The 27,309-nt window shown below is 38.8% G+C and overlaps 2 protein-coding genes across 4 annotated transcripts in view; one reads left to right on the plus strand and one right to left on the minus strand.

Annotated features, from left to right (window-relative positions):
• Window positions 1-5,172, minus strand: part of zfhx3b (zinc finger homeobox 3b) — a 328,353-nt gene extending 323,181 nt beyond the window's left edge. The window contains exons 1-2 of the mRNA XM_019270499.2: window positions 5,062-5,172; window positions 2,521-2,612 (exon numbers count right to left, since the gene is read on the minus strand). The gene's annotated coding sequence lies outside the window, so the exon portion shown is untranslated. The remainder of the gene's footprint in view (window positions 1-2,520; window positions 2,613-5,061) is intronic.
• Window positions 5,173-8,595: 3,423 nt separating this feature from the next.
• hnf4b (hepatic nuclear factor 4, beta) lies at window positions 8,596-17,077 on the plus strand. Of its 3 annotated transcripts, none has more exons than XM_019270482.2 (10): window positions 8,596-8,961; window positions 10,410-10,581; window positions 11,092-11,186; window positions 12,924-13,030; window positions 13,694-13,849; window positions 13,958-14,045; window positions 14,178-14,309; window positions 15,790-16,035; window positions 16,116-16,205; window positions 16,441-17,077. In XM_019270482.2, exons 1-10 carry the CDS (start codon window positions 8,856-8,858, stop codon window positions 16,482-16,484), a joined length of 1,236 nt encoding a protein of 411 aa, XP_019126027.1. In that variant the 5' UTR covers window positions 8,596-8,855; the 3' UTR covers window positions 16,485-17,077. The 3 variants fall into 3 exon arrangements, with proteins under 3 accessions (XP_019126027.1, XP_027136817.1, XP_019126026.1); XM_027281016.1 differs by having other exon boundaries at window positions 14,184-14,309; XM_019270481.2 differs by having other exon boundaries at window positions 8,597-8,961; window positions 14,151-14,309.
• Window positions 17,078-27,309: the final 10,232 nt, after the last annotated feature.

The raw sequence follows: 27,309 nt of genomic DNA on the forward strand, positions 1-27,309 counted from the left end.
ACAATGTTCATAACAAATAAAAAGTTTAAATAAATAGTTGTCTTTGACTGGGATAGTAGCTTGTATTCTCAGACCTTTAAGCTTAACCAAATCTTCCAAAGCTTAACCAAATGTGATCAGATTTTCTCTGACAGAGCAGCAACAATGAGGACATTTAATTTCTCTGTACACTGTGCGTGAAAAAGAGTGTGAAAAAAACCCTGAATGTAATTGCGCCTCCATTTAATATCTATCAATATCTTGTAGACATTGTATCCCTTTCTTCTTCTCATAATTCCACATGGTACATTTCCTGAGACCCTAATGAGAAAGAATGACAGAAAACCGGAGCATGAAAATGGCTACCAGGTTTCCTCTCTATCCCATTCTCCTCAGTCTATGCTAGCGGAGGGTTTTTTATTAATTTTATTTAATTATCCCACAAAGCTCTTTTTTACACTGGGCCATCTCTGTCTGTGTCCTACTCCCACTGTGTGAGATTTGTAATTTAATAAAGCTTCATTTAAGAGAGAAGTTGATTAAAAAATTAAGCTCCAGTGATCACCACAGCCTCACACCCTCCCCATTTTATGAAAAGATCCAATATTTCATATTATGAACATGTCGGGCAGAAATTATCACCGCAGGACAAGTTAATGCTTTCCATACAATCATATGACAATGACAGCAAACCCCACTACGGAGAATGTCCCATTAAAATGTGGAGAATTACAAGAGTTGAAACAATTTCTCTCCTTTACTGTAGGTCAGGCGTTTTTTTCTTTTTCCTTTTCCCCTTGCCCCCCCTGCCTATCATCCACGTGTTAATTTTTTCATTCATAATTCATATTTTCCTACTTCATCTGACAGCAGTTGACTGCCAAAACTAGTCTTACACAGCTGTGGAGGAGATTTCTTATATGTCTACCTCTTTAGAGTGAATGATGACACTATACTGCAATACTGGTTTGAGAAGAAGGAGAAATTCCAGCCTACTGCCCTCTGCTTGGTTTCCCTGTAGAAAATTGCACCAACAGCATAATTACTTATACTCATACAGACTCTTTGAAATACAATCTCCCTAAGTTATCCCATCTGTGCAGCAAAGTGTACACAGGCACACAAAGTCACTAATATAGAAAATGTGCAAGCTGTCTATTCCTATTGTTAAAAATAAGAAAAAAAATTAAATGATAAATGCAATATCTACACTGCAGCTTAAAGTTAAATACCTTCTCACTGCTGGAGAAACATAATCCACATAATTAATGCTTGAAAATTATAGCCTGGATCTAGTGGCAGTTTTGAACCATAAGTTATTGATTTGGAAATGAAAACCTGTACTCTTCAAGGTTAAATCCAGTCCACCCTCATTACTGCTCTGTCCTTGAGAGGCCCGCACCAGGGCTGCTGCAAGGAGTAGAGAGGACTGCTTTAATGAAGGTGAATTTAATGGGATTTAATGTAGCTGGGGGCAATGGAGCAGCAGAGATATGGTTTTAACAAAGAGCAAGGGACCAAGGGTACAGCCAAGAGAGCAGCCATTTTCCTTTCTTTTTATTTATTTCACATTTGGCCGAGCAGAGTAAAAGCACACCACATTTTTGCCTGACTCAGCCCCAAGAGTCAGTGGTTACACTTCTGTAGTCAGGACAATACAGGCCTCTAGCTTTCCATCTTTGCATTCACACAGATATCGTATAACATGGCATCATTTTAACTGATGTGATGTTGGAATTACAATGTTTAACAGTAATCCATGATATATATTTAAATGCCTGTGTATTGTGGCAATTTTGTTTTTTAAATGACATTTTATATGCAGAAGACAGAAAAAAAGAAGCCGGTTTCTCCCTCCTCAGACATCAAATACTTCATGCCCTCAGTTTTGCTTTGAGCATTAAAACACTTTTCACGTTTTAATCGTGCAAGAAGAAAGAAAAGCACACACTATTGACTGACTACTGAAGATAATGTGATTCAAGATAATGTGATGATGCAGGCAGTATTCTACATTCACAGCCATGCGTAAAACATCTTGAGGGAGCCCAGCAGGGATCAGAGTTACATTTTTGCTACAAACAACTTACTAAGGTCTATTCTCTCTCTCTCACTCTCTCTCTCTCTCTCTCTCTCTCTCTCTCTCTCTCTCTCTGTACTGAGCAAGTGTTTTGATAGACTAAGCAGTTGCATCATATCATGCCTCTCCAGTTCAGCATTGTGTGGGTACCTTAGGCTGGTTAACACAAAGCTTTAGGACAAGTCCTACATTTTTATTTTTTTTTCATAACCTGGTTCTATTATTAATTGTGTGGAGCTCTCACAAATGCTGAATCCCATTTGCCTCATGCAGCTTGGCCCTTCAGCTGCGAGGTCATGATCACATGGCTGTGCCTTCAGCTTTTGTAAGCTTGATGTGAACAATGTGTGCTTTCTGCAAATAACATTAAATGGCCCGCTCCTACAGTAATGCCTCATAAATATGCCAAAATCTTGAACAGCAAAAAAAAAAAAAAAAAAAAAAAAAAAAAACTTTCATACCTGGTTTCGAAACCCTTGCATAGTCATTTCTCTTCTTTTATCCTTTTCCTTCTTTCCCCCCTCTGAAAATCTGCTGGAGAGCTGACAGAGTGCTAATTCACAAACAGAAAGAGAGGGAGGAAAGCAAAGATGTGATTACAAATTCCAATGCCATGATATAATTCATACACTGTGTTGTTATCAGTAGCAATTCTTAATAATCACACTGGGCCAACGGCCAAACTCATTACTAATCATTGCCTCCCCTTCCTGTAGAGCTGGTATAAAAATGAACTGCTCTCCCATCCCTCATCTTCTTTCACAGTCTCTCATCAAGAAACAAGCCTGAAAAATGTTTTTATCGGCTGCTTTAGTTGCATAATACGCTTCGCTGCATTTTAAATGCTCAATCACACTGCTGCTACAGCGCTGTAGGTGGCAGGTTTAAAAAAAGAAACATCTCTGAAAGATCAAATAATGAGCATGAATATGTGCTCATATTCAAAAGACATATACCTAACGGTACAAGCACGACCTAATTAAGGCATGCACTTCAAAGACACTAGCCCTCTGCCGGGTCTAGCATATGTGGATATGATATTTGAGGAGAGGGCACTAGGAAATGAGTAAGGGGCAGAGGCTATCCAGTCTGCCCTTTTTTCAGCACTGAGACATTTCAGGACATTTGAGGAAGGAGTTAAGAGGCTTGAATGACAGGGGTACTAACCCTGGATCAAGGGTCACTAACGATTCACAATGCATACAGACAAGCTACAGCAAATCAAACCTGATGTCAGAGCCATTCATTGTGTGTTTGCATCCTATAAGAAAGTTATTCACTACCGGGGGGAGGATACTCTATCTTTTTTGAGCAGGGATCGAACCACCAACCTTGGGGTTATTAGACAACCCACTCTACCACTTACTATAATAGTTAATAATAAAATAATAAATAAAACACATGGATTAGTCAAAACTGTTTTAGGTTTTGTGGACAGTGCTAACAATGCGATTAAGGATAAAATCTTGAGGATAAAATGTTTTCTGAGGAATCCTTCAGCTTCCTCAAGCAGCTCCCCTGCTGACCCGCAACCAAGAAACCCCTTCCAGATTTTTCTTTTTCCAAAGAATGTCATCTTTATTTCTAAGTGGACTTAGGGAACCTTGTCAATGGCACTTATTTTTTAAAAATTACTAAAAAGCTGTGATAGCTATAAAACAAGCCGCATTGTTCACACATCTGCATTTTCCATTTAATCTTTGACTTTCATTGGTGCTGTCTGTAATCCCTCAAACATGACTAATGGGAAACATTAAGTACAGGTTTGGGAACAAGTGGTTTTAATTAAAATGCTGGTTCACAGAGGACCTTGGAAAAAGGACGTTTTTTTAAACCATTCTTCACAGTAGACTGTATGTTTTTCTTTTATTTGCAGTCGTGGACACACTCAGACCTCAGACAGAAATGTACAAGCGTGAAGAAAATGATACAGATTCATCCACAATGCAGTAATCAAATCACATTTTCTCCACTGACACACAAACAGCAAATATGCCAAGATACAGCTCCAAACGGTTATTAGCCCTGACACACAAAGCCCCAACACTTCTGTCGATGTTGGATTTCCTGTTGACATAACCAAAAAAAAAGTCCTTAAAACAGATGGGTGGCATATGAAAGCATCTTGAAAAGGCCACACAAAGATTTGCTTTATTAATTCTGACAAGGAAACAGGCAGAAGGGGTTCTCCACTTGAGCCATTCTTTAACTTCTGTTAGCAGTAGTCTGTTCAGCCGACATCTCAACTTACTTAATCAACAGCACTTGAAGAAATTCGGTCCCAAGGTCATGGTGACACCATGATCTCCAGACTTTAAATAAACGATATTATGTAAGGGCATAATCATCATAACAACTCTGACTTTAGGAGCCAGGAGACTAAACTCCTCACTGGGCTTTGATCTCTCCAACTTGTTTCATCACTATCAAAGAGTGCCAAAAAGCAACATACTCACATCCCAAGACTATAAAGGATTTTAGTGAGGGATTGACTCGGTGGTTGCAGAGCCATGCACAGCTGGATAGGTACTGTGTTTAAAGCAATAGTCTGACATTTAGAGAACTATGCTTATTCGCTCTCTTGCAAAGAATTAGTTGGGAAGCTCCACTTCCATATCTGTACAGTACATATGAAGCCAGCTTAAGATAGAAATTGGACATAGGTTACTGACTGAACAACAATAAAACTAAATCTACCTATAAGCAACCCACCTAATATTATTATGGAAACTTATAGAAAACTTATAGAAACTTTTTTTGGTGGTTCATTTTTTAGCTTGCAAAACATCTGCTTGACCTGAATGGGGTTACTTGGTACTTAGCCTTTGAGTGTTGGACAGGTGTCCCAACAATATGCTTCACTACACTTGTTTGACTTAACAACTACCAGGTTTGTACCCCTGACTTGTTTCCTTAACATAACTTTAAGTTTTGTTTTACATAATTTACGTCATACGTCGAAAAAGCTAGCTTAAATAATAGTGAAAAAGTAAGCAGCTTACCGCTATTTTGAAGACACAAGACAAAAGTTTTCCGTCAGCTGCACAACAAAGAAGATTTATAACTCCTTATGAAACCTGCGACTGTTTTAATTAAGCCAAAGATAACCAGAGACCACAGCCGGAAGTGACGTGTTTTGTTTTTGTTTTTTTTCTATATATATATAAACATTTCGGACTTATTTTAAAACAGCACACAAATAAATGTGAATTCATAGCCTGAATAATAATTAAATTAAATAACTAAATAGTGAGTAACTATGACTGATTTCTTAAACAAAAGAGTTTACCTTGACAGCTGCTGTTGGTGGTTTTATAATCATCAGTGCAAAGTTGTGACATGTAAAACTTATAGGTAGATTTAACTTGGATCTGAAAAAGCCAACAAAACTTACATTTTAATCATTCTTTCTCATGTCCTTTGCCTGACTCTGGGTGGAGATATATTATATGCATGAGAAAAACAAATCTATATCTTATTGGTGACTAGGGCACAAATAAGACTCCTAAGTGTAAGTCAAATTTGGACAGACATTTGCAATTCACTGATGAGGGTCAATATTCTCATTGTATTCCCCTGTGTTGTTACAGTGTAATCTGAAGTTACCACACGAAAGCCTTTTTTCTGTTCCCATCATCTGGTTCTGCGGCTCTAAGCCTTCTTAAGTCTGGTCCTCTACTTTACAGTTAACAACATCCATCCCTCAACACTGCTGTGACAATGGAGTTGCAGAGCGGCAAAGACAAAGCACTCGTCAGGCATCTATGGTCTGTATGCGTCCATCTGGAAAAGACATTGGAACAAACAGGTTGTAGGGGCAACTGCAGGCTCTCTCTCTCTCTCTCTCTCTTTCTTGAAATGCCTCCCAGACCTGGTGGTGTCTGTGACAGGCCCTCTCCTGGTGAGCTAGCCTCCATGATGAATGGCCACCTTTCCACTCTTTATCGCCCCACTAAATCATGCGCTTACCATGCTTTTATGACCAATTTCTGCTGCTTTGTTTTACTTTCCCCTCCGTTTTTTGAATGAAACTCCAAAGGCTGTGGTTTCATTTTTTCGAACCGTTCTGTACATCATATTAATTTTTGAGAGTTTATCGCTGCATTGGTATTCAAGAGGAGATTTGAGATCTTGCTTTATTAATCAAATTCACTGAAACAAATGTGTCAGACCTTGTTCGGCCTGGAAAAATGTTTCACAGAAAATGCTCTTATCTAAAGAGCCAATATTTTCAGAATATTTTATTTCACTCATTTAGTATTTTCTAACCTGTATCTGTTATGCAGCGCTCCTTTATTTTATTTCTGTTGTAATTCTGGAAAAGAATAAATAATTTATGTGAGTGAGGGTCACACTTGGAGTTGGTCCAGACATTGACAGACAGACCATATATCAGGGCATGGGAGAGGGCCTGAGAATAGACAGACTTCTTTTCTCCTGAGATTTGATGCATTTCTAGACAATGGAGTTTGCTCTGTGGTTATGGAAGTCCATGAAATGCCTATCTGCTTCCATCTTTTAAAACTGCACACTATGAAACCCCCCCGACAACTAATAGTGTAATTTTGCATGTGTTGGGCTTGTACTGGATAAAAAATCTTGTGTAGTGTAGTGTTTTTTAGTAGTGTAGTGAGAAAAACTAATGAAAGGAGGGTCTCTGGTATGTTTTTACCCAAATACAAGACATGCTGGAAAGAAATCTTTTTACCTAACAATGTTTCATTTATGAAAAAGTATCATGTTTATGCCAATCCATCTTATTATGTTTAAATAATTCAGAAATCACTTAATATGACCTAAAGAATGCTTACATTTATTAAAGATAAACAGCTGAATGGATGCTGTAAGTGTTTTACAAGTACCTTGCTGATGCACTGCTTAAGTCAGTTTTTGCCTATACACAAATTAAAACTGAGGCACATTTGGCCATATATGGTGTACTCTCTCTCCCCCTAGTGGACAGAGAAAATCTTGCCCTGTCATTTGTCCTGAATGATGTTTATTAACAGGGATTAATCTATTAATCCAGATCCACAACATCTAACTTTTTTTTTGTAATTAATGAATATTGTATTCAGTAACCACAAATTATGAGTGTAAAAGGAACAAATAGTTATAGTAGTTCCTGGCGTATTCTTTATTTGGGAGGTGATGTTTGCAGATTCACAAGCTAGACGATCAATATTCATGGGTCATTTTTAACCCTTTCTTGATGAAATCTCACAGAGCACAAAAGCTTATTCCACAGTCCTCTTACGACTTTCAGGTTTTGATGATCTATCAATCACCTAAACAAAGCCTGCGTGTGCGAGCCACTGCCAGGGGAGGTCTGACCTGCGGCCTAGCGTGACATTCAAGGAAGGAGTGCTACTCACCCAGGAAATCCCATTACACCAAAGTATGATTGATATCAGTACTGGGAAAGCTCATATGTGATATGACATATAATTTGTTATAATTTGTTAAAAAAGAGTGGAAGAGAGAGAAAAATGGTATGACCACGTTCACCTTTATCCCTGTCTTTCACTTTTTCAAAACTGTGAAGACTGTGAATCTACGCACTACCTTATATCACGTCATGTCATGTCTGTCTGTCTGATCATATAGAGATAATTAATTGTCAATTTTAATTATGTAAAATGTTTTAAAATTTGATTGTAAAACACTAGATTACTGCACAAAAAGTAAACATGTAGACTTGCATCTAAAAAAAAAATATTTTTCACTTCCTAAACCTGACCATAGTTTTTATAGATAGCAGATAGCAGAGAATGAAGAGAACAAATAAATACAAACCGTTTTTTTTTGTTTTGTTTTCAGGGTTGTCTGAATTACGTTTCACAAATGTAACAATGCAAAGCAATATTTTGCCAAGCCATAAAGTTTCAATAGTGACTGAACAGACAGCCAGACTGTCTTGCATACTTACTGTTATCTGAGTCAAAGAGGTATAGATTAGCTTCATTTGTAGACATTTAGTAGGACTATATAACACCAAAGATATGATGGCATGCTAATTGTAGGCAAAGGTGAACAAAGGACTGAAGTCTCTCTTAATCATGGAAGTAAAATACTTTTTATCAACACTATGAAGACGGCTACACACTGTAAGCAAATGTCACCCCCTGTGATGAGGCATGTTGTTGTATAATATCACTTACCTTCTAACTAAAAGCAAAGGTTATTCAAGCACCGTTCATACTCTTATCTCCCACTCTGTTTATTCGTGCTGTATCACTCTTCTGTGTCATATTGATTGTCCAAGGTAAGACAATACCATGTAAATTGACAGCTAAAATTCAATGAAAGACATCCCAGCATGCAACCTTTGGACTTGTCTTTGATTTTATCGACTATTTTTGATGACTTTTATCTTCCTAATAAAATGAACAAGACATGAATTTATTGTTACATGTAGGTCACATATCTCTCTCACAGGTCTTATCTGTTTACAGTTCTCACAGTGAGTTTGTCTCTGAACTCTCCCCTTTATATACTTTACTGATAAGAAACAAGCAAACAAGACAATGGGCCAAATTTCAATTTTAGTCACTGGAGTGGACCATCAGGGAGCAGCTTTTTAACTCAACACCAAAATGATGAAAGTGACATTTAGAAGAAGTTCAACACCTAGACAGTGGATCAGAAGACAAAAACTGCCAAGGAGGAATTGGAGGTTTGGAGGTTTGGTGTCCACACGTAGGATACCTGTGACAAAAAGGAACTGCGCTGAATGCATGATCTGGGAGTTACCAGTCTCCAAAAACTCTTCCAACCATAGAGCCTCACCTGAACCATGAAGCTTAATGGGACTATCCTTAAAGTGGAGTACACTCATGGCAACGCAGACTCTGAACATTTAAACAACATGATGGTGATACCACTGCAAACAAATGCAACAGGTATGATGATATACAACCTAACCTAAATCACTCTGACCTACAAGAGTGTCATCAGCTGTTACTCCACAAAATGATGAAATGATTATTAATTAACTATATTGGAAATATACCAATTTATTGCTGCAACTAATGGTTACTAGCCCAAGGTCAACATTTCTTGTTTATTCCAATCAGTGTTCCAAAACCCATGGATACATTATGACAATGTAAAACAGAGAAAAGCAACAAATCATTACCTGGAAACATAATGTTTGACATACATGCCTAAAAAATAATTTAACCAATAGCTCAGTGATAAAAGTAGCTGCAGATTAATTTTCTGTCTTTCAACAAATCGTTTCCGCATTCAGCTTACATCCTGATCTAATTTCCTTCATAATCTTATCCTCTGTCATCATTATAATTAGGGCTGTGCTGAGTTAAATCAGACCCGTTCTTTGCCACTTTAAATGAAGAAGCTTTACCAACAGGCTGCTCTTCAAATCCAGATAACTGCGAGGCAAATGTATTCTAATCTCTTAATTCAATCTAACTGATCTTTGACCACAGAAAGCATTTACCTTGTTAAACTGTAATCCCTAGCTGCTTCATCTCTCTAAACTAAATATGCAATTTACATACATTATAGCCTGCGGTCTGTACAGTGCAAGCATCAGTGCAGGAGCACACAGCACTGTGAACATGTATTTGTCAGTGATTTTAAGAGAGACCGTCCTGCAGCAATCAAACACTGGCAGGATGCAATTTAGAGCAACATGGAAGCAGACTGAATTCAAACAGAGTGCCCAATGTAAAATTAGCCAGAGGAGAGTAGTGGACTTTGGCTTGCCGCTGACCTCTAACTGCTTTAATTAAATGGGGAGTTTCCTCTTCCTCTTGAGTAATAACTTGCAGTGCTCCTCCGACCCTATGGCACGGGCAGTCAAATAGAGCAGTGATATCTCCACCTACAACCCTGCTTTTATTATCATCACCACTGCTCCTGACAGACCTATGAAACAAGGTGATTCCTAAGGGGGCATAGGTTCACAATCAACACCTCGCTGCAAAGTTCTTTCCATGTACAAGGTTACTGTCTTTTCACAGAGGTGGAATAAGATTCATTCATTATGTGCCTTCGTTGATGAAAAGGATCATGAATGATCATGTCTGTCAAGGCGCTTGTCAGCTCTTCACAAAGCTGATGTTCTCTCAGCTATGTGATCTGTCTCAGATGCATGTGGGGCTTATTAGATTAGACTCAGAGATATTTACTTATTCATTAGCAACCAAATAAAAGGAGGCCATGTCTTAAAGGTCATAGAGAACCCTACTCCCCTACCATGCAAATGTCTATCACTTGTCTCCTATTCAAACTTTTCCTCAGGCATTTTCACTTCATTCTGTAATACTGTATTTTCTTAGACATCTAGGTTTTGTTTTAGTTTCTGCTTTCTTTTAATTGACAGACTTGCCAGTGATGGCACCCACCTCCTCACTTTCACATCCTAAAGGAGGTAGAACTCAGTGTTCCATATGCGCAGACAGAGCCACAGGTAAACATTATGGTGCATCCAGCTGTGATGGATGCAAGGGCTTCTTCAGGAGGAGCATTCGCAGCAACCACACTTACAACTGTAGGTGAGTAGATAATCCTCAATACAACAGATCACAATTCAAATACATTAATTTCATAACTTAATATCCACTAATATATTACAATAACCTCTTTGTGACATGCAACACACTCAAAAAGCAATAACAGTGACACTGAGGGTTTAAAAAGGTCTTTATTCAGGTTGAAGTGAGAAGTTATTCTGTGGTGTTAAAGCTATCACCCACTGTACAGTAGGGTGAGATGTATCATAGAGGAAACTTCACCTAGCAATAACTGAGACCAGTCCAGGCATGGAATTTAATAACATGTATGTAATGACAGAGGACTCTAAAACAATGGTGAGATATAACTGTAGGGTCTTACTTTCCAATGTGAGCAGCTGATTGGGCCATGCTTTGCAGACAGCAGTCATGTCTCAACCTGCCTCAGAAAGTGTGCCTTTACAACATGCAAATGCTTAAAAACAAAATAATTGCTAATCCTCAGAATATCCAACACGTCTCACTTTGTTTAAATTCTGCACTTTTTTTCAGATTCAACAGGCAATGTATTGTGGACAAAGACAAAAGGAACCAGTGTCGTTACTGCAGACTACAAAAATGCTTCAAAGCTGGAATGAGGAAGGAAGGTCAGAGGAAATATTTCTATCTTCTTAAGCAGCTTGAGTGTTTAAATTCTAAAAATATAATTAAACTATAAGACCCTGCATGAATGGTTCATATATTAAACACTTTAAATTTGTATTTAAAACATTTTGAATTCCACTTTTTAAAAAAAGGAGATTAGGGGTCGAGAAAAATATATTTTTGTTTCTTTCTTCGGCAACAATGAGGTGATTGTTGTGTATATGTATGTGTATACCTTTGGCCTTACCTCCCACCAACTCCCACAGATAAGCAGGGAGAAAGAGATGCGATCGGGGGAGCCATGAATAGTCTCCACACATGAATAATTAACATGGCTGAGCATAGGCAAATATTTGCTCTGCAGTTTTCTGGAAATATGTTGCTCACAACTCCCTGAAGTGAAGGCCAGGGCCACTAATTTAAATGTTTACTTCGCTAATTTGCCTGGTTTGCATAAAATGCTGTAATTTCACATTTACACATTTGTGGCAGAAACAAATAAGTAAAGCATTAAACAAGACTCATTTTGCACATTTTTCCCTAAGCACGCCTCCGGTTACTGTTTACTCCAAATCCAGATTTAACTGATGTTCCACAGATGATTCATTTGGGACATTGTCATGCAGGACCATGTTAGTGAAGCACAGAGGGAGCCTCCCGCTCCTTCTCCTCCTCTAGTTTGATTAATATGCTCCTGATTGGTTGCTGAGAGGACAGCTCTGATGACTGATTACTCTGACACTCGGTCCTGTTGTCTGACTTTGTAGAGCCATACTGGAATCAGTCTGAGGCCATCCAGAGTGCTCTGTTTTTAATGACTCTCACTGAGAGCTGATCAACATGTGATGACATCTCCTCTGCTAAACATAATCCACACCATCAAGCATCCATGCATCCGCGCCCCCTTTTTTTTATTGTCAGTGGCAAATATTAGAAGCTGTTGTCGACATCAGAATATGAAATCAAGATAAATCAAATCAAGATAAGTCTAAATGGCAGGATTGAGGTATTTTTGTTTTATTGTACTGTGACTTGAAAGGGTGTATCAGAAAATGTTTTCTCTCTATGTGTCTCCTTCTCTCTGCCTTCACTAACACTTTTTTAATCAGGGAGAAAATTTAGGTAATACTAGATAAGTAATAGAAAGGAGATGAACAAAAAGACAGAGGAAGAAGGAAGAAATAATGTTACAAATTCTTTACATCAGTATTATAAAACGGATTTCTGGTCTACTTTGTGGCTTTATTTCTTACTTAGTAGGGTTAGTATTTGGACACCCGATATACAGCATTAAATGTACATAAAATTTAGGTTTCTTCACAATGTACAAAATCTATTTTTCTACTCATTCATATCACATCACATAAACTGTCAAATTATTTCATATTAAAGACTGACGTTTAACACTACTTTACATTTAGAAACACATACACTTGAATCTCCAAACAGTAGGAAACTTCAGGAGACTTCTCATCAAAAAATTATATTTTTCTCTAATTTCTGCCACATTTGCAAAGTAGGCAACATTTGGCATGGCTAATGTTGGCACGAACAGCCACTTCAATGTCACAGAGGATAGAGGGACCTTGTAGAGGCAAAGAGTAGGTCTTTTCTTTCAGGAGATGTTTGCACCAGAGGTGAGTAAAAAAAAAACAAACAAAAAAACACAGAGAGCAGAGGTGATGTCTGGAGAAGCCAAGAAACTTCTCTGATGGTTCTTTCCTCTCTTTAATCTCCAGCTGTGCAGAATGAGAGAGACTGCATCCACAGTCACAGAGCCAAAGGACAGACAGTGGGCACTCTGTCCATTAGTGTGCTGCTGCGGGCAGAGGCCAGCGTGCAACAGGTAACACACCGTTGCTTGAGATCTCACATACAAAACTCAGAGTGACAGAAATGGAGAGAAAAGGATCCCTTCCCTATTTCAGGAAATCATGTAGATGCAGGCCAGAGACAGAGAGAATATAGGTTACATTTTAGACAGACAGCCATTCAATTCTGTGGAGGTCTAGTGGTAGACTGGATTCAGTTACTCCTTAGAAAAGACAAAAATTGCTGAGGGACCCCAACTAATCATAGCCCATTTAATTGCACCACTAGGTCTGGGATTGTGTGCCCATGTTCAATTACCTTTAAATGTATAATAACAACCAGATATATGTTTTTGCATGCAAAAGGAATGCACAGAAATAAATGAGACGATTGGCAAATGAGCTACTACGATATATGCTGCCGGGGTGTCTTGTATTGTTTTGTTTTTCAAAACATGTGAAAAATCCAGCATTGTTTACCACTGATCCATGAAAAAAATCCCTCCATGTCTTGATTTAACCTTCACAGCTCTCCAGGTGCCATAGCACTCATACACCTAGCAACATCATCACCTTCCTCATCCCCCATTTATCTCGCTCCTCACATACTTGCTCACACACCTTCTCTGAGGTTCATTCCCACATTGCAGTATCACCTGAGCCCAATATGAACTCACATTATGCTTTGCTACTCTCAGTTCCCAGCGCTGGTCTCACCTAGGAGTCATGACATCAACACCAAGAAGACAGCCTGTGTGGGAGTTGTGTTTGAGTCCATGAAGCAGCAACTCCTCCTGCTGGTGGAATGGGCAAAACACATCCCTGAGTTTTGTAGCCTCCCGATAGATGACAGGGTACGGGGACTGAATATTTTTACGCTTTGTTTCATGCATTGTTTTGTCAGTGCAGGTTGATTATCCATTTGCATGTTAAAACTGCAGCTTGTGCATGTCTGTGTGCAGGTAACCCTGTTACAAACCCACTCTGCAGAGCATCTTATCCTGGGGGCAGCAAGACGCTCTTTACCGTACTATAATCTCATCCTTCTAGGTAGGACAGATTAAACCTTCTTCTGGCTGCTGATTTTTTATTCAGTTATGTGCTGAGTATTGCATGTGTCTACAGTTATCTTCATGTTTCATATTTATTGAGCAGGTAATGACTTTGTGATCCCCCTGAGAGATGCAGGAGAGGAAGTAGCAGTGTCCAGACTGGCATTCAGAATCCAAGAGGAGCTGGTCAAACCTCTCAGAGAGCTGGAAATCACAGACAAAGAGTTTGCTTGCCTCAGAACCATTGTCTTCTTTGCACCAGGTCAGTCTGTGAGGGAGTGACTGTGGATTGTAATTTCTGTTCTGCCACTTGACCTCATCCGTTGCACCAGACAAAGAATAACTTTTTTTGATGTTCTCTCTCGGATCTGTTTATTTTCTTGGCCCTTTGCGTCTGTAGTTTAGTCTGTGTGGTCTGACTTCAGCACGTTTCAGGGATATTCTCTTATAATATCAGGATGTGGTGAAGTCATTGGCAGTCAGCAGAGGTGGCTGCCTGCTGAGCTTAATGGCCCATTTACCTGATGCAGTAGCAGCAGAGGCAGGCTGGAGGACCAGAGGATATGAGGACTCAGATCTGGTATAACTCTGCCTTATTTCCCAGCAAAGTTGGTTACCATAACCTAGACTTAAAACAGAACTTGTCAAACATCCCCTTAAAGGTTTTTTTTAATACTCTAGCCGCACTATTTTGTGGCTACTTGATATACAAAGTCAGCCTTAAAATAAATAACTAGATCTGTCAGATACATGCCATATCTGACCTGATCAATACATAGTCCAGATGTGATACCACATACCAGACAACCTATGTAATATAGTTAAGACCTGTAGAGTTAGTTTTAATGATATTTATACAAATTCCTTTGGCTGGTCATTTACAGAATGGCCTCTCTGTGCTTTCTCTTTTTTTTATCAATCGCTGGATTCTCAGAATAAATAAAATATCGTCTGTGTTCAGTTAGTTTGAGAAAGGGCTCTAGGGACTGAAGCAGTGATTTCTTAAAAGGCATCTTTGCCTGTTGCAAAGGAAACCCAATAAAAAAAGATCTTACAAAAAGGAACATCCGACATTGATTATTCTTTCCATTTCACCAGATCAAAAGAGCAAAACAAAGAGTTGTACTCCTACACTGTCTGTTCTCCAAATAACAATATTTGTCTATCTCTTGTAACCAAAGAGCTAAATCCAATTTTATGAAGCAAAACTAAAATTACCCTGATATGTTTATCTACAGTCGGCCAGAAATGAACCTGAATCCTGCTGCCTTTTTTTCCCCCCACCTCAATAAAAACACTTGGCTTGGCTGGAGAATATCTTTTTTTTGTTTTGTTTTGTTTTTTTAATAACTTACAGTCAAACACTTGCCTATGGAAAGATGATGCTGGATGTGAGGGCAGTGTTAATATCTGTAACAGGATTTGTATATCTAAACTCATTTCAACATTATCTGCCACCTTCATCTTCTGTGGAGAAAAGGGGCCCTTACATTTACATACTAGCAATCTCTCTCAACCTGACTGGCTTTACTGATACCCTCATTAAACTAAACTGATGCAATAACAGACACACCTCTGAACATTCATCTGTCTATCTCTCAATCAACAATCATATTCTTATTCTCAAGTCCTGCCCTTTTTTCACTCATTGTTAATGCTTCCCTGATACACCTTTTGTGCCTTCATAGCATTTTCATTAAAATGTTCACTTCAGTATAGGTCATCTTACTTTTATCTCGCAGAGTGCCCAGGTTTGAAGATTCCACAGGTGGTTCGACATCTGCGTTTCCAGGCCCAGCTGCTGCTAAAAGAAGCAACCTGTGAGCAGCGAGGAAGGTTTGGGGAGCTCCTGTTGATCCTGCCTCCCCTGCAAAGTGTAGCTTGGCAGATGGTGGAGACTCTCCACTTAGCACAGCTGCTGGGCGAAGCCAGAATGGACAGTCTGCTGCAGGAGATGCTGCTGGGGGAGGGAGCAAAAGCAGGGCAGGGTAAGAGATGCTACAGGATTTACTTGCAAGAAACTGACTTAAATTATACAGTATGTTAAACTTTGAATTGTGTTTACTAGCGACATGCGATGGCCTGATTCAAGACCAGCAAACTGAGAAAAGACCTTCACCTACAAATCTCACATCTGTCATCTCTCACGTTTCATCATGTAAGCACATGCAACAGTTTTGAACATGCACATGGTCATAAAATGCTATAGTTTAAACAAGCGTTGAGATGTTTTATTCTAACTATGTTCCATCATCAAATTAACAAATATATTCACCTCACCAGTAATTAGTGGGTCTCACTGGGCCTTTGTTTCCATATGACTGAAGTATATTGATAGACACTGAACCCTCTTGTGTTAAATGCCATTGCTGATGTTTGCCTGTCTCACACAGCTCTTTCAAGCGGCTTGCCTGCTGCCCCCACAGATTGGCACTGAGGTGTACAGACATGGTGATGCGACCAATGTGCCCACTGCATGCCAGAGGCACCTGTCCACACTAAGGAACACATCAGGAAGCAACAACAAGGAGTGGAGGGGTGTTATGAGCATCAGACAGAAGACAAATATACACACAGCCACATACATATATATAAGAAAAACACAAGAGTAATGTTAAAATAATTTTTTATTTAATAATGCATCTTCATGATTTAGGTATCTGTATCCAATACCAGTTAATTGTCTGAGATGGGACATAAATAAATAAAATTTGAAATGTATTTCATACAGGACCACATGAAACACTGAATTAATGACATTCAGCATGTCACAAAGGCACAATGTCACACCTGCAAAGTGTGTAAAATAAAACTACTGACATATGCAAATATGTTAACGTTGTACTGAACTCTACCTAACTCGAGGTGTTTGACTCATGCATGTATCTGAAGTAAAGATGCTGAAATGGTCAGCAGAGGGCGCACAAAGCCTCTTCAGAAACACATTTGTTGACCCCTGTAGTCAAACTTTTCTTTGTAAACCACCACTCATGTTTTTGTGGTTAAAGATTTGTCAAGTAATTCTGACAAATGGACAAATACTTATATTACACTTGATAATAAAACAAAAAAATATTTAAAAAAATAAATAACCAATTGTTTTATCGTAAGTAGAGATTAGGTGTCTTCTTGCTAAAAAAACAAACATCTTATATTGTAGTTTTGATACAAAAAGCACTGGTTGTGGATAGAAAGACCACTTAGATGACCAGAGAGTTGTCACACATTAAGTCACAGTGATGTGATAAAGGATTAGGGGACTTAACAGCACAGAAGCCCAGGGGGGCTGCAATGACTTAGTAAAACCAGATGACAAAAATCTACATAATGAAACTCTTTCTGTTTCTAGCGAATCTGTTTGTTTTTATATCTTAATTACTGAATCCGTGCAAACACAGAGAAAGAAATCCATCCCTTACTCTTCCCTGAAGCTGATGGCAACCATATCCACAACAGTGGGTATAATCTAAACAACATATTGGTTGTTAATTCCACTGTTCTGAAGATTGAGCATTCATGCTTTCTTGAAAAATACTCATGCATCACAGAAATCAGGTTAGCTAAATAGTGACGTGTTCCCTTTCCATTCAAGACAGTATCAGCCCGTGATATTTAGTCTGAACCCAATCAGCAGAGGAATCTCTGATGCTATAACAAGTTATATAACATTATATAATCTCATAAAGCTAAGTGGTTCAATGTAATGAGAGGAGAGGGAAAAATTCACTAATATATACAGTATGTGCTTGGCTTGTGTTCTTGTCAGCTGCATGTACAGCACAGCCTATTAGATTATATAGCCAAATCAGTTTTCTCCCAACTGAAGAAACACTGCTGTAGTGATGGGATATCATGGAGGACAACATGGACATCATAAGAAAACATCCACATACAAGTGTGAACATATTTACAAGGAACCCCAATCTATCACAAAAATATGTTATTTCACCTCTATCTGTTTGTGTTTTCAGGGTGCTCTCTGTTTTACTGCTACAGTACAAATACACGCAATTCAAGTGGATTGGAGATGATAAAAATACTGATACAGAGAGATTTAGTTTAGTTTAGTAGTACAGCCACAAAACAGATAGATACATAGCTCCAGTTAGTCCACATTAAAACTAGGGAAGCAATATGTTTTACAGGTAAAATATAAGCTGCATCAGAAGATTTCTGGAGTATTTTGTATTGTACCATATGAATTACTTGAGAGAGTAGAAGAGTCTCAGTGTAGATCTACAGTGGCAGGAATCCTTGAAAAGGAGCCTCTTTTTATCTACAGCATGACCAATGGCAGCACTTATGGTTAATCTTCAAAAAGTTGCAGGGAGACTTTTAGTGTCTGTGCCCAGGAATTCATAATTCATAATCCATCCATGTGTGAAAATGTCCCTTTGTCTGTGTTAGCCTTTCAGTAGTGCATTCAGTAGGCCATAGGCTCGGTGCTTCATAAACCTAGTCAAATGTGTGTTATACCTGACAGATGTTTATAAAAGGCCCCATTTTCCATCATGTTTGATATGCATCTTTTATTCACAGTATTTTGACAGTCAGAAAGACATCAGAGCTACACACCTTGTTTCCCTCAGCTGCTGTAACCTTCTTGTTCTTGAAGTGGCCTTCCCTAGTTAAAAATTAGAACAATTAAAACTAATCTGAACTGAACTCATCACAGCTCTGTCTGAGGTTTAGCAGAGATCCTTGTTGGCTAACATTCACCATTAGCAGGAAGAAAGAGGATTAAGAGGTCAAATCAGTTCACCATTTCATCCCGCAGGCGGAAACTTGGAAACTAAAATATGACTGGAAGCATGTGCATTTCTCCGGTAAACAAACAAAGCGCAGCATGATGTGACAACTCAGGCTAGGGTTCCTTTGAAAAAGGGGTAATATTACCAAAAGGACAATCTTACATGACACAATATAAATAAATAAATTGGATATTTACAAGGGTGAAACTTTCAGTGTCTCAGACTAATGATGTCTGATTGAAGGGGATAGATTTGGGGCATGTACCTGCACAGTCACGTCTCTTCTGAAATGTCAGATAACTGGCTCTGTATTGTTCTTTATTAGCTAAACACTTGTTTTTAGAGATGACTGTAAATTAAGTACCAAATCAAAGGAATCATTGCTTTCTACCTCGCTAAATGTTTGTCAGATCACAGAACAAAAAAAAACACTACTCACCCACCACTATTTCTCAGAGTTAATTAGGCTTTTAAACAGAAACATGAGAAAGTTGAACATGAGCTCCTTGTCATACTAAGGTTTCACTGTTTGTCGATGTTAAGAGGTTCAACAGTGACACTGCTGTGATGTTGGTTTCTTTCCCAGAGGCCTGCTGTGCTGGCAGTCTATTGATCTGTCAAGCTCAGCAGAGAGCACAGAGATCGGTGCTAAAAGCTGAACGTTCGCTCTCAGCTGTCAATGTCATCCCACACATCCGGAGTGGAATGGGTCCAGAGGCACTGGTTTGGTCTGTACTGATATTGTTCTTTTACACAACAATATGCAAACTCTTCGTACTAGAACCAGGAGGCCACCTCGGATATCTGCTTGAGTGTAAATATTGCGCAATCTCTAAGTGCTTGCCACAGGCCTGCTCGATTCTCTCTTCTGAAGGGCTGAGCTATGCCACAGTATTATTGGATTATGCTTGTGTGGAAAGATAGTGAGCTAAGAGTGTGGAAACAATTACATCATCAAATCAAAGGTTGTTAAACCAAATTTGCATCTGTCCAAGTTTTGAAATCTGACTTCAAAGCCAAGAGAACTTCTGAACTTTGATTATGTGCACCACATGAAGTGAATAGTAAATAGCGTAGATTACTTGAAAACCATCTTTCTAAACATACTGGGATGAGTATATTGTGGTCACTCACATTCAAAGCAGCATTGTGCAGATACACTACCGCAGCTCACAATAACAATGGAAAATATTTCATAGACAGCAGCTGAGTACATCTTCTTGCTATTTTTGAAGATTCAAAACTTTACGCAATGATGCTCTAATACTTTCCATCTCATGGCTGATTTCCCTCTTTGACAATGATATTACTTATTGAAACAGCTCTGTTATTTTAAGAGGGAACCAACATTCATGAAAGAATCTGTGTGGTGAATTTAGTGGCATCTGGTGGTGTAGTTGATAAGTGATAGTTTGAAAGAGAAACTATGGTGGCCAAGTAAAGCACATAAAAATGTGATATTCCCGATCTAGAGCAAGTGTTTAGTTTATCCATTCTGGGCTGTAGATATAAAAGGCACATTCTAAGGTATCAATATGTGATTTTCATTTTGAGGTGATTATATTCTTAAACACTTCTGCCATATTATCTAAATAGAGCCCCCTAAATCCTAAAACACACTGGACTTTTAAAGAAAACATTATTTATACAGAAAGGCAGAGTTTCTATCAACTAAATGTTTTTTGTAAATCAGTGCAACTTAAAGTGACAAGTGATATTCAGGAATAGTCAGTCACAGTCATAAAATGAGGGAGACCAAGGGAGACCAAGTAGACCAAGAGACTGGACCTGTGAGAGAACAGAACAGAAACAGTGGAACAGCATTTTCTGCTAAAAGACTGAAAGTCTAGAAGGTTAGAAGTGAATTAGATGAGTCCACTGCTGTCAGTACTCTTGTCTGGTGCCCAGAAAAGCAGGAAACATGGTTTGCAACACCTCCAACAGTGGGATGAGACCTGATGCTGGTGAAGCACTGACACAAAGAGTCAGTTCAGTTCAGTCAGGGGTTTTTCCCTTTCTCACTGTGTAATTTCAGACAGCAAGGAAATTAATGAACATTTAAGCTGTTGTAATCAACATTAGTCTTTCACATGATCTTATGAAATGTGAGGAAGTTAACATTGCTAATGGTCATAAATATTCATCCTATAATAAACACTTCTGTTGGAAGGACAGTATGTGTCTTTCTGCCCGGTCAGGCTGGTCCACTATCCAGATGTTTTCACTGCCCTCTCAGGTAGCAGATACAGACAGCAGTCTTCTTTGTGTTATAGATTTATGACTGGAAACCGCTTCACCTAAATATAGCTGTGCAGAGGGCTGCTTTCACCGTGGTCTGAATTTCAAGCAGGGACCCTCGAAGGAGAGGTAGTAGTTCAAGTCTGAACTTGAATGTTCAACCGTGGACAAATTAGTTCAATTACTCCAGAAAGAAAGAAAAAAACTTTTTAAAATTAAGTTGCTTTTTGAAGTACAAGTATGTACTGCTGCAGGGAAATTGGGCAAGATAAGATCTGCTGTCAATCCCCCACAAATTATGATTTTCAAGAGAAAACATGGTCACTTTTTGCCCTTCAATCTTGAAAGCAATGCCAAACAAAAGAAAGGTGCATTCAACCCAGCCATCAATCCTTATTGTTTGCACACTGGTAGACTAACCAAGATAAGAACCAAAAGGAATGTATGCTTTGGGTACTCTTAGAAACTTAAGTGTACTGTACTGTGCAATAAATTTTGGACAACTTAAGTGATGGAGACAGAACAAACTTGGGGTGCCAGTACATATTCAGGCTTCAAACAAACTCTTAGTTCAATGAACTATAAAATGCAACTATAAAATGATCCTCAGTAAAGTTACACAATCTATGTGGTCTGGTTTATAAGATGGACTCAACGCCCCATTATCTTAAACATTCAGTTCCTAAACTAAAGTTCCCTTTTATGAGACATACAGTACAGATCTCTGCTTTACGAGGCTCTTATAAATGTAGAAGGCTTGCCTGGCCACGTAATACCAAAGCAAACTAAGAGACTGTCTTCATGTTCCAGTGACACCACAATACTTGTACAATACACAATACAAGTAAAATACCTACTGGTTTTAAGATAGAAGACACAAGTTTTGCACTATTATTATTATGCATTATTGGTTTTAGTCGTGTAGTGTAACATTTTCAAGCTGTGATTTATGTTGCTGTGATGATCCAACAGGTTAAAAGATGTCATTTTAGATAACCACTGACAGCAAAGGTCCTGATGTGATCTTGCCGTTCCTGACCTGTGACCTTCTAGATTGTCTCCTGAGGATAAAACTCAAATATCCCCATAGGTGAAAGTCTTAAAGTCTTGAGCTTCTGACTGAGAAAAAAAAAACACTTACGATATGTACAAATGCCAAAAGTAAGCTTAAATACAGGTGATGAATAGAGGAGTTTTTTGATCTGACAGAAACAAAAACGTATGTCGCTTTGGGGAATTTGCTGAAATAACTGAGGCTGCCATTCCTTTTGGGAGTAGCATGAAGACCTTTAGATGGAGCTGGAAAGAAAGTTTCAGTTTCCAATTAGAGTCAATATAATTTTCAGGGTTCGAATGGTGCCTTTGTCCAGCTGTGGCTCAGGATGCGCTTATATGTATGTATGTATGTATGTATGTATGTATGTATGTATGTATGTAGTAAATAAGGAGAAGATTATACTATTTGCACCTATGTATCTTATTTTCACCATTGTTATTGAATCTAGATACAATGCTTGATTGTGTGTGTGTGTGTGTGTGTGTGTGTGTGTGTGTGTGTGTGTGTCCACACCTTTCTGCAGAGGTATGACCAAAGCACTAAAACTGTGGTTTAAGAAAGAAAATAAAACTTATACAACCTTTTGAGGCTGCATTTATGAGCCAACTTAAATGTTATGTCATCCAAAACAAGCATCAATAAACACAGTCATAAACAGCCACATATGTAAACGGTTACAGTCAGTCAGTCAGTCAGAGTAATTATTGGAAATTATTCCATTATTGGAAATGATTCACTCTGACCTCATTGTGTAGTAGTAGTTGTAAAGTGCAGAGACAAAAGGTGATGACTGATAAAAACTGATTTATTCATGTTCTGATTCAAGACTAATTCATAAGTCATAACTACTGCATCCTTTTATAAGTGTGTTTATAGCCAGTGAATTTTATTATGTGATACTGATATCCCTGACAAAAGCATATCAGGCACAGAGCTCACAGGAGGCAGTGCTTACCAGAATAGCTTTTGAGCTAAACTAATAATTGTTTAGCACAGTTCAGCATAAACTGCCCACTGCTGCTGTGTTGACCTGCATGGTTTGTTTGGCCATGGGAATTTCTGGGCAAAAGACTTCAGACAGTGAGGGGTGACGTCGGGACGAAGGAACAGCTGTGTTTGCTAGGATGAAGGCAGAGATGCGTGTTGAGTTTCTTCCCTGTATACTCTCCAAGAACTCCACAATGCAAGGCAAGGCGATCCACAGAAAAACACCCAGAGAGAGAAAATACTGGAGTTGCGTGACGGAGATTAATAAGCGGAGGTTGGATGAGAGGCAGCAGACTTTTAGACTTATTTGCCACCATGACGCAAAGGAGGTCTGAGAGGGCACCTGCTGACATGGAGACACTCCAGTGGGACCAAACCTCAACACAACCCCTTGCAATGTGGGTTTTTCCACAGCAGGAGAAGAATAAATGAAACCATTAAGGACAGTACAGATAATCTTTTCTTCACAACATGTGCCCATAGTGTGTCTTCAAGCATGTGCATTAGTATCCCCAAATCAACACATCATGTAAATTTATAACATGGTTTAAAACGGTTTCCAATCTGGTCACTGGCAGTGGATTTCATCAATGTCAAGATATGACAGAGTGGGTATTAAAATGTTGTGGTTGGGCCCATTGGGAATACAGCTGGAGAACAGACGTGGAGTCAAACAAACAATGAACTTGTTGGTCTTGTCATCACACTGAAGCAGAGGATTATACAGTTTATGGAGAGAAACAAAATATGAATGGCTTCCTAAAAGTCGTCCTCTATGGGCATTTTCAAGGCTGTTGCTTCTAAATGCTCACAATCCGAATGAAGTGATAGCACACAAAATCTTTAATCGATGTTAACAAACAGTTGTCTAGCAATTAAACTTAAGTCAGAATCTGAGCTTCCGTAAGTTTTTTCTCGCTCTCAGAAAATTATTATAACCTTTATTTAACCAGATAAAAAATAATGGTGATGGTAATTTTCTGAGAGCGAGGAAAACGTACGTAAACTCAGATTCTAACTTTAGTTTCATTTAAAATAGGACGACCTACATCACTTTTGGATCTGGCTACAGTACAACCTGACCTGACTGTGTCCACCTCCTTTTCAACACTTACCAGTGCCAACCCATGATTCTTGGACACATAACAAGGAAAACAGAAGGAAAGCAAGAATTTATTTATTTATTAATTTATTCATCAGCTACAGCACACTTCACCTTAATCCTATCTGCCACTTTTTTGAGCTTGGTGCTCCATCTTGCAAAATCTAGAAACATGTGTCTGATCTCTGCAAGAGAGTTTTCTAATCATACAAGTAAAACAAAAATGTGTCAGCCACATTCAAGGGACATCTTTTCGTGCTGAGATAATGTTGATCAGGCTACTTTAATGAAAGGGGTCATTTTATAAGATTTAATAATTCGCTAAAGACTGTGTCACAAAGCACTTTTTGCACGTCATCTGTCTTTTTTTCATGCCATCTAACAAAGAACTTGATTTGACATTTTGTCCTCACTGTGGAACATAACTTTCCACAAAACCGAATCTTAATTGTCAATCAGACATTTTTCCATGTGGGCCTCAAGGCTCTGGACCAACAAGGAGCTTAGGCTGTCAGAATGAGTCATCTTCTAGGTCTCATCTTGAAACAGATTTTATAGTCATGTTTTTTATGTGGTGAAACCATTTTTGTTTTATGACTACTGTATTTGGGTTGGATATATTATTACTTTTTAATTTTGGTTTTAAATTTATTTAAACCCCTTTCACTGTGTGCTTTAACTATCTTTCATTGTGCTTGCAAACATCTTTGAGAAAGCAGTCACACCAGTAATAGAAGAAGTATCTGATGTAGTATCACTTTTGTTCTTGGCAGAAAAATACAACGCAAATTCTAGGAGAAACAAATCAATGTGTTATCTCAACAGAGCAAAGCCACACTAAATCGTTTACTGCCTTCAGTCATGCGTTGCATAATCACTTCAGAGACTCATTAATTTAAAAAAGGAGAGGGGGGGTTGTGATGGATGGTACTGTGATGGAGCACATCCAGGACAGCAAAGTTCACAAAACTATTGGAGCTGCCAGTGCTAAATAAAAGTTATGTTCTTTTTCCTGGGAAGGACTTAGAGCTCTGGAGCAATGGAAAGACAAATGCAGGAAGACGATGACAGATGTTGAAAAACAGAGACATAGTGGGATGACATGAGCAGAAAAATGTGTTCATCATGTGTGCATCAAACTAGCATGTGTCACTACTGACTGTCTGCCTCTCTAAAATCTGCATTTCACAGTTTGAATAGCTTAAATAAAATGTTTTTCCTAACTTGTTTGCAATTTTAAGAGACATGTGTCTCTTCAATTTCATGCAGGTGTAAAGAAATTAAAAGCACAAAAAAGAAGTTTTGTTGTCAAAATCAGGCTGCCTAAGAAGGTCTGAGATAAAAAATAATGACTTGACACTCTTTGCAAAACAGTGCAGGTTCATGACCTCCCAGATGTGACAAGATGAATTTCTACTTTTTCCTTTCTTTTTTTTCGCACCATTTGCACATTTCAAACATTAAATTGTCACCTCACCACCATCTCCTTGAATGCGTGTTCATGTTATTCCATCCTGTAACCGGATGTGACTCACAATATTTGATTTCTGTCTCTGGACCTCCAAAGTATCATCCTCCTGTGTTCTTGATCCTTTAGTTTGACTTCAGCTTGGTCTTTTTCCAAGTACCCGATCACCACGTGACCTCTGCATTGGTCCTGTGCCAGTGCCAGAGTTCTGGTTAATTTCCTCTCTGTGCTCAGTGGGAGATTTTGTACTCTCTGTGGCAATGAGACCAGTGCCATGAGATATATATTGCAGGGGCTTATGAAACAAGTTTCTTTCATTCCCTGACATTTTCAGCTGGAGCTAGTGTCATAGTTATTGAGAAAAGAGACAGCATGTTATCCAAGTTAAAGTTATTTTACATCTTTGCCAGCTGCCACTTCATTTCCCCCAGTGATACAGAAACACACCATCTAATGTATTCAGGAGTCTTCGATAGACTCTGGTGCAAGTCTTAAGGGAATATACTCAACAGATTCAAGTTTGTTTATCTGGACTGTTAGACTTTTCCCAAGTCCTGGGAAGAGTCAGGCAGTGGTGTCCAAACACCTACAACACACTGTACAGATGGGACTCAGATGGTTTTTAGACTTTCTATCAACAAGTCATCTGCTACGTCAGCTCTGTCACAGCTCATCTCGACCCCTCAACTCAGGCTCTTTTTCATTTCTGAAGTCACATTAGTTCACCCAAACCCATTACTGCCTTTTCACAGGTGGAAGCCGTAAGGCTGTACAATCTCAACAACCTCAAGAACCAAGGAGCTTCACCCCTGTGCCTTCATCTCTTTCCACCTCAACCACACTGAGAGGAACAACATCAAAATCAGGCTGTGAAGGAGACTGTGGAAGAACAAAAACACTGTGACCGGGGCAAGGCATCCTTAGATCTACATAAAGACAGTAAAAAAAAACCTCAGAGGAATGCAATAGGCCACGTGAGGGTATGAATGAATAATGGCCTATACAATAGTATCCAGTATCAGAAACTGTGACCACTGTTATAACTTTTCACTCTTTGACCGAATCAGTCACAAAGACATACATGGTAGGGACATTTGCTGAGGATCACAATACTCTGAATAGACCTCCACAGGAACAGCACTATTTTGAACCCTGTTTGCCAGTCAGACACAACTAATGAGTTCCAGAAAAGCATCTTAGCTGAAGCAGCATCCATCCAATTGAGCGTGTCTGTCAAGATGGTTTCACACTTGTGTCAGCAGACTGATCTCCAGTAAATGCTTACTACTCACTGCAAAGAGACAACGTCACAAAGAGTGAGTAAGTTGGTTAGCTTAGACGTCAAAGTCCAACCACCACTCCCAAAACATAATTTATGGTTCTTTGAGAGACAGAAACAAGTTGGGTTTTTTATTCTACCCCGTCAGAGTGGTCGCCTGGGACAGATTTTATATATAAACTACACTTGTAAATACAGCCATCCACCCACTATCATAATTAGTGACTATCAATTACAGAATGGGAAGAAAAAAAACACTTCTGGTTTATGTTTTATACCATGATAACATATTGGATGGCTCTCCTAACAAGAAACAGTGCATGTCAAATGAAGTCCAGATACAGCTAGAGAAACATTCCTTTAGAGTGAAAGCTGTTCAT

This window comes from Larimichthys crocea, chromosome VIII (assembly GCF_000972845.2).
Source record: "Larimichthys crocea isolate SSNF chromosome VIII, L_crocea_2.0, whole genome shotgun sequence".
Lineage (NCBI taxonomy): Eukaryota > Metazoa > Chordata > Actinopteri > Sciaenidae > Larimichthys > Larimichthys crocea.

Coding starts and splice junctions, on each gene's coding strand:
- hnf4b (XM_019270481.2), top strand. CDS start 8,856: ATGAAGCTTAATGGGACTATCCTTAAAGTGGAGTACACTCATGGCAAC. Junction 10,582..11,091: donor AACCACACTTACAACTGTAG/GTGAGTAGATAA, acceptor ACTTTTTTTCAG/ATTCAACAGGCAATGTATTG. Junction 13,850..13,957: donor GCCTCCCGATAGATGACAGG/GTACGGGGACTG, acceptor GTCTGTGTGCAG/GTAACCCTGTTACAAACCCA.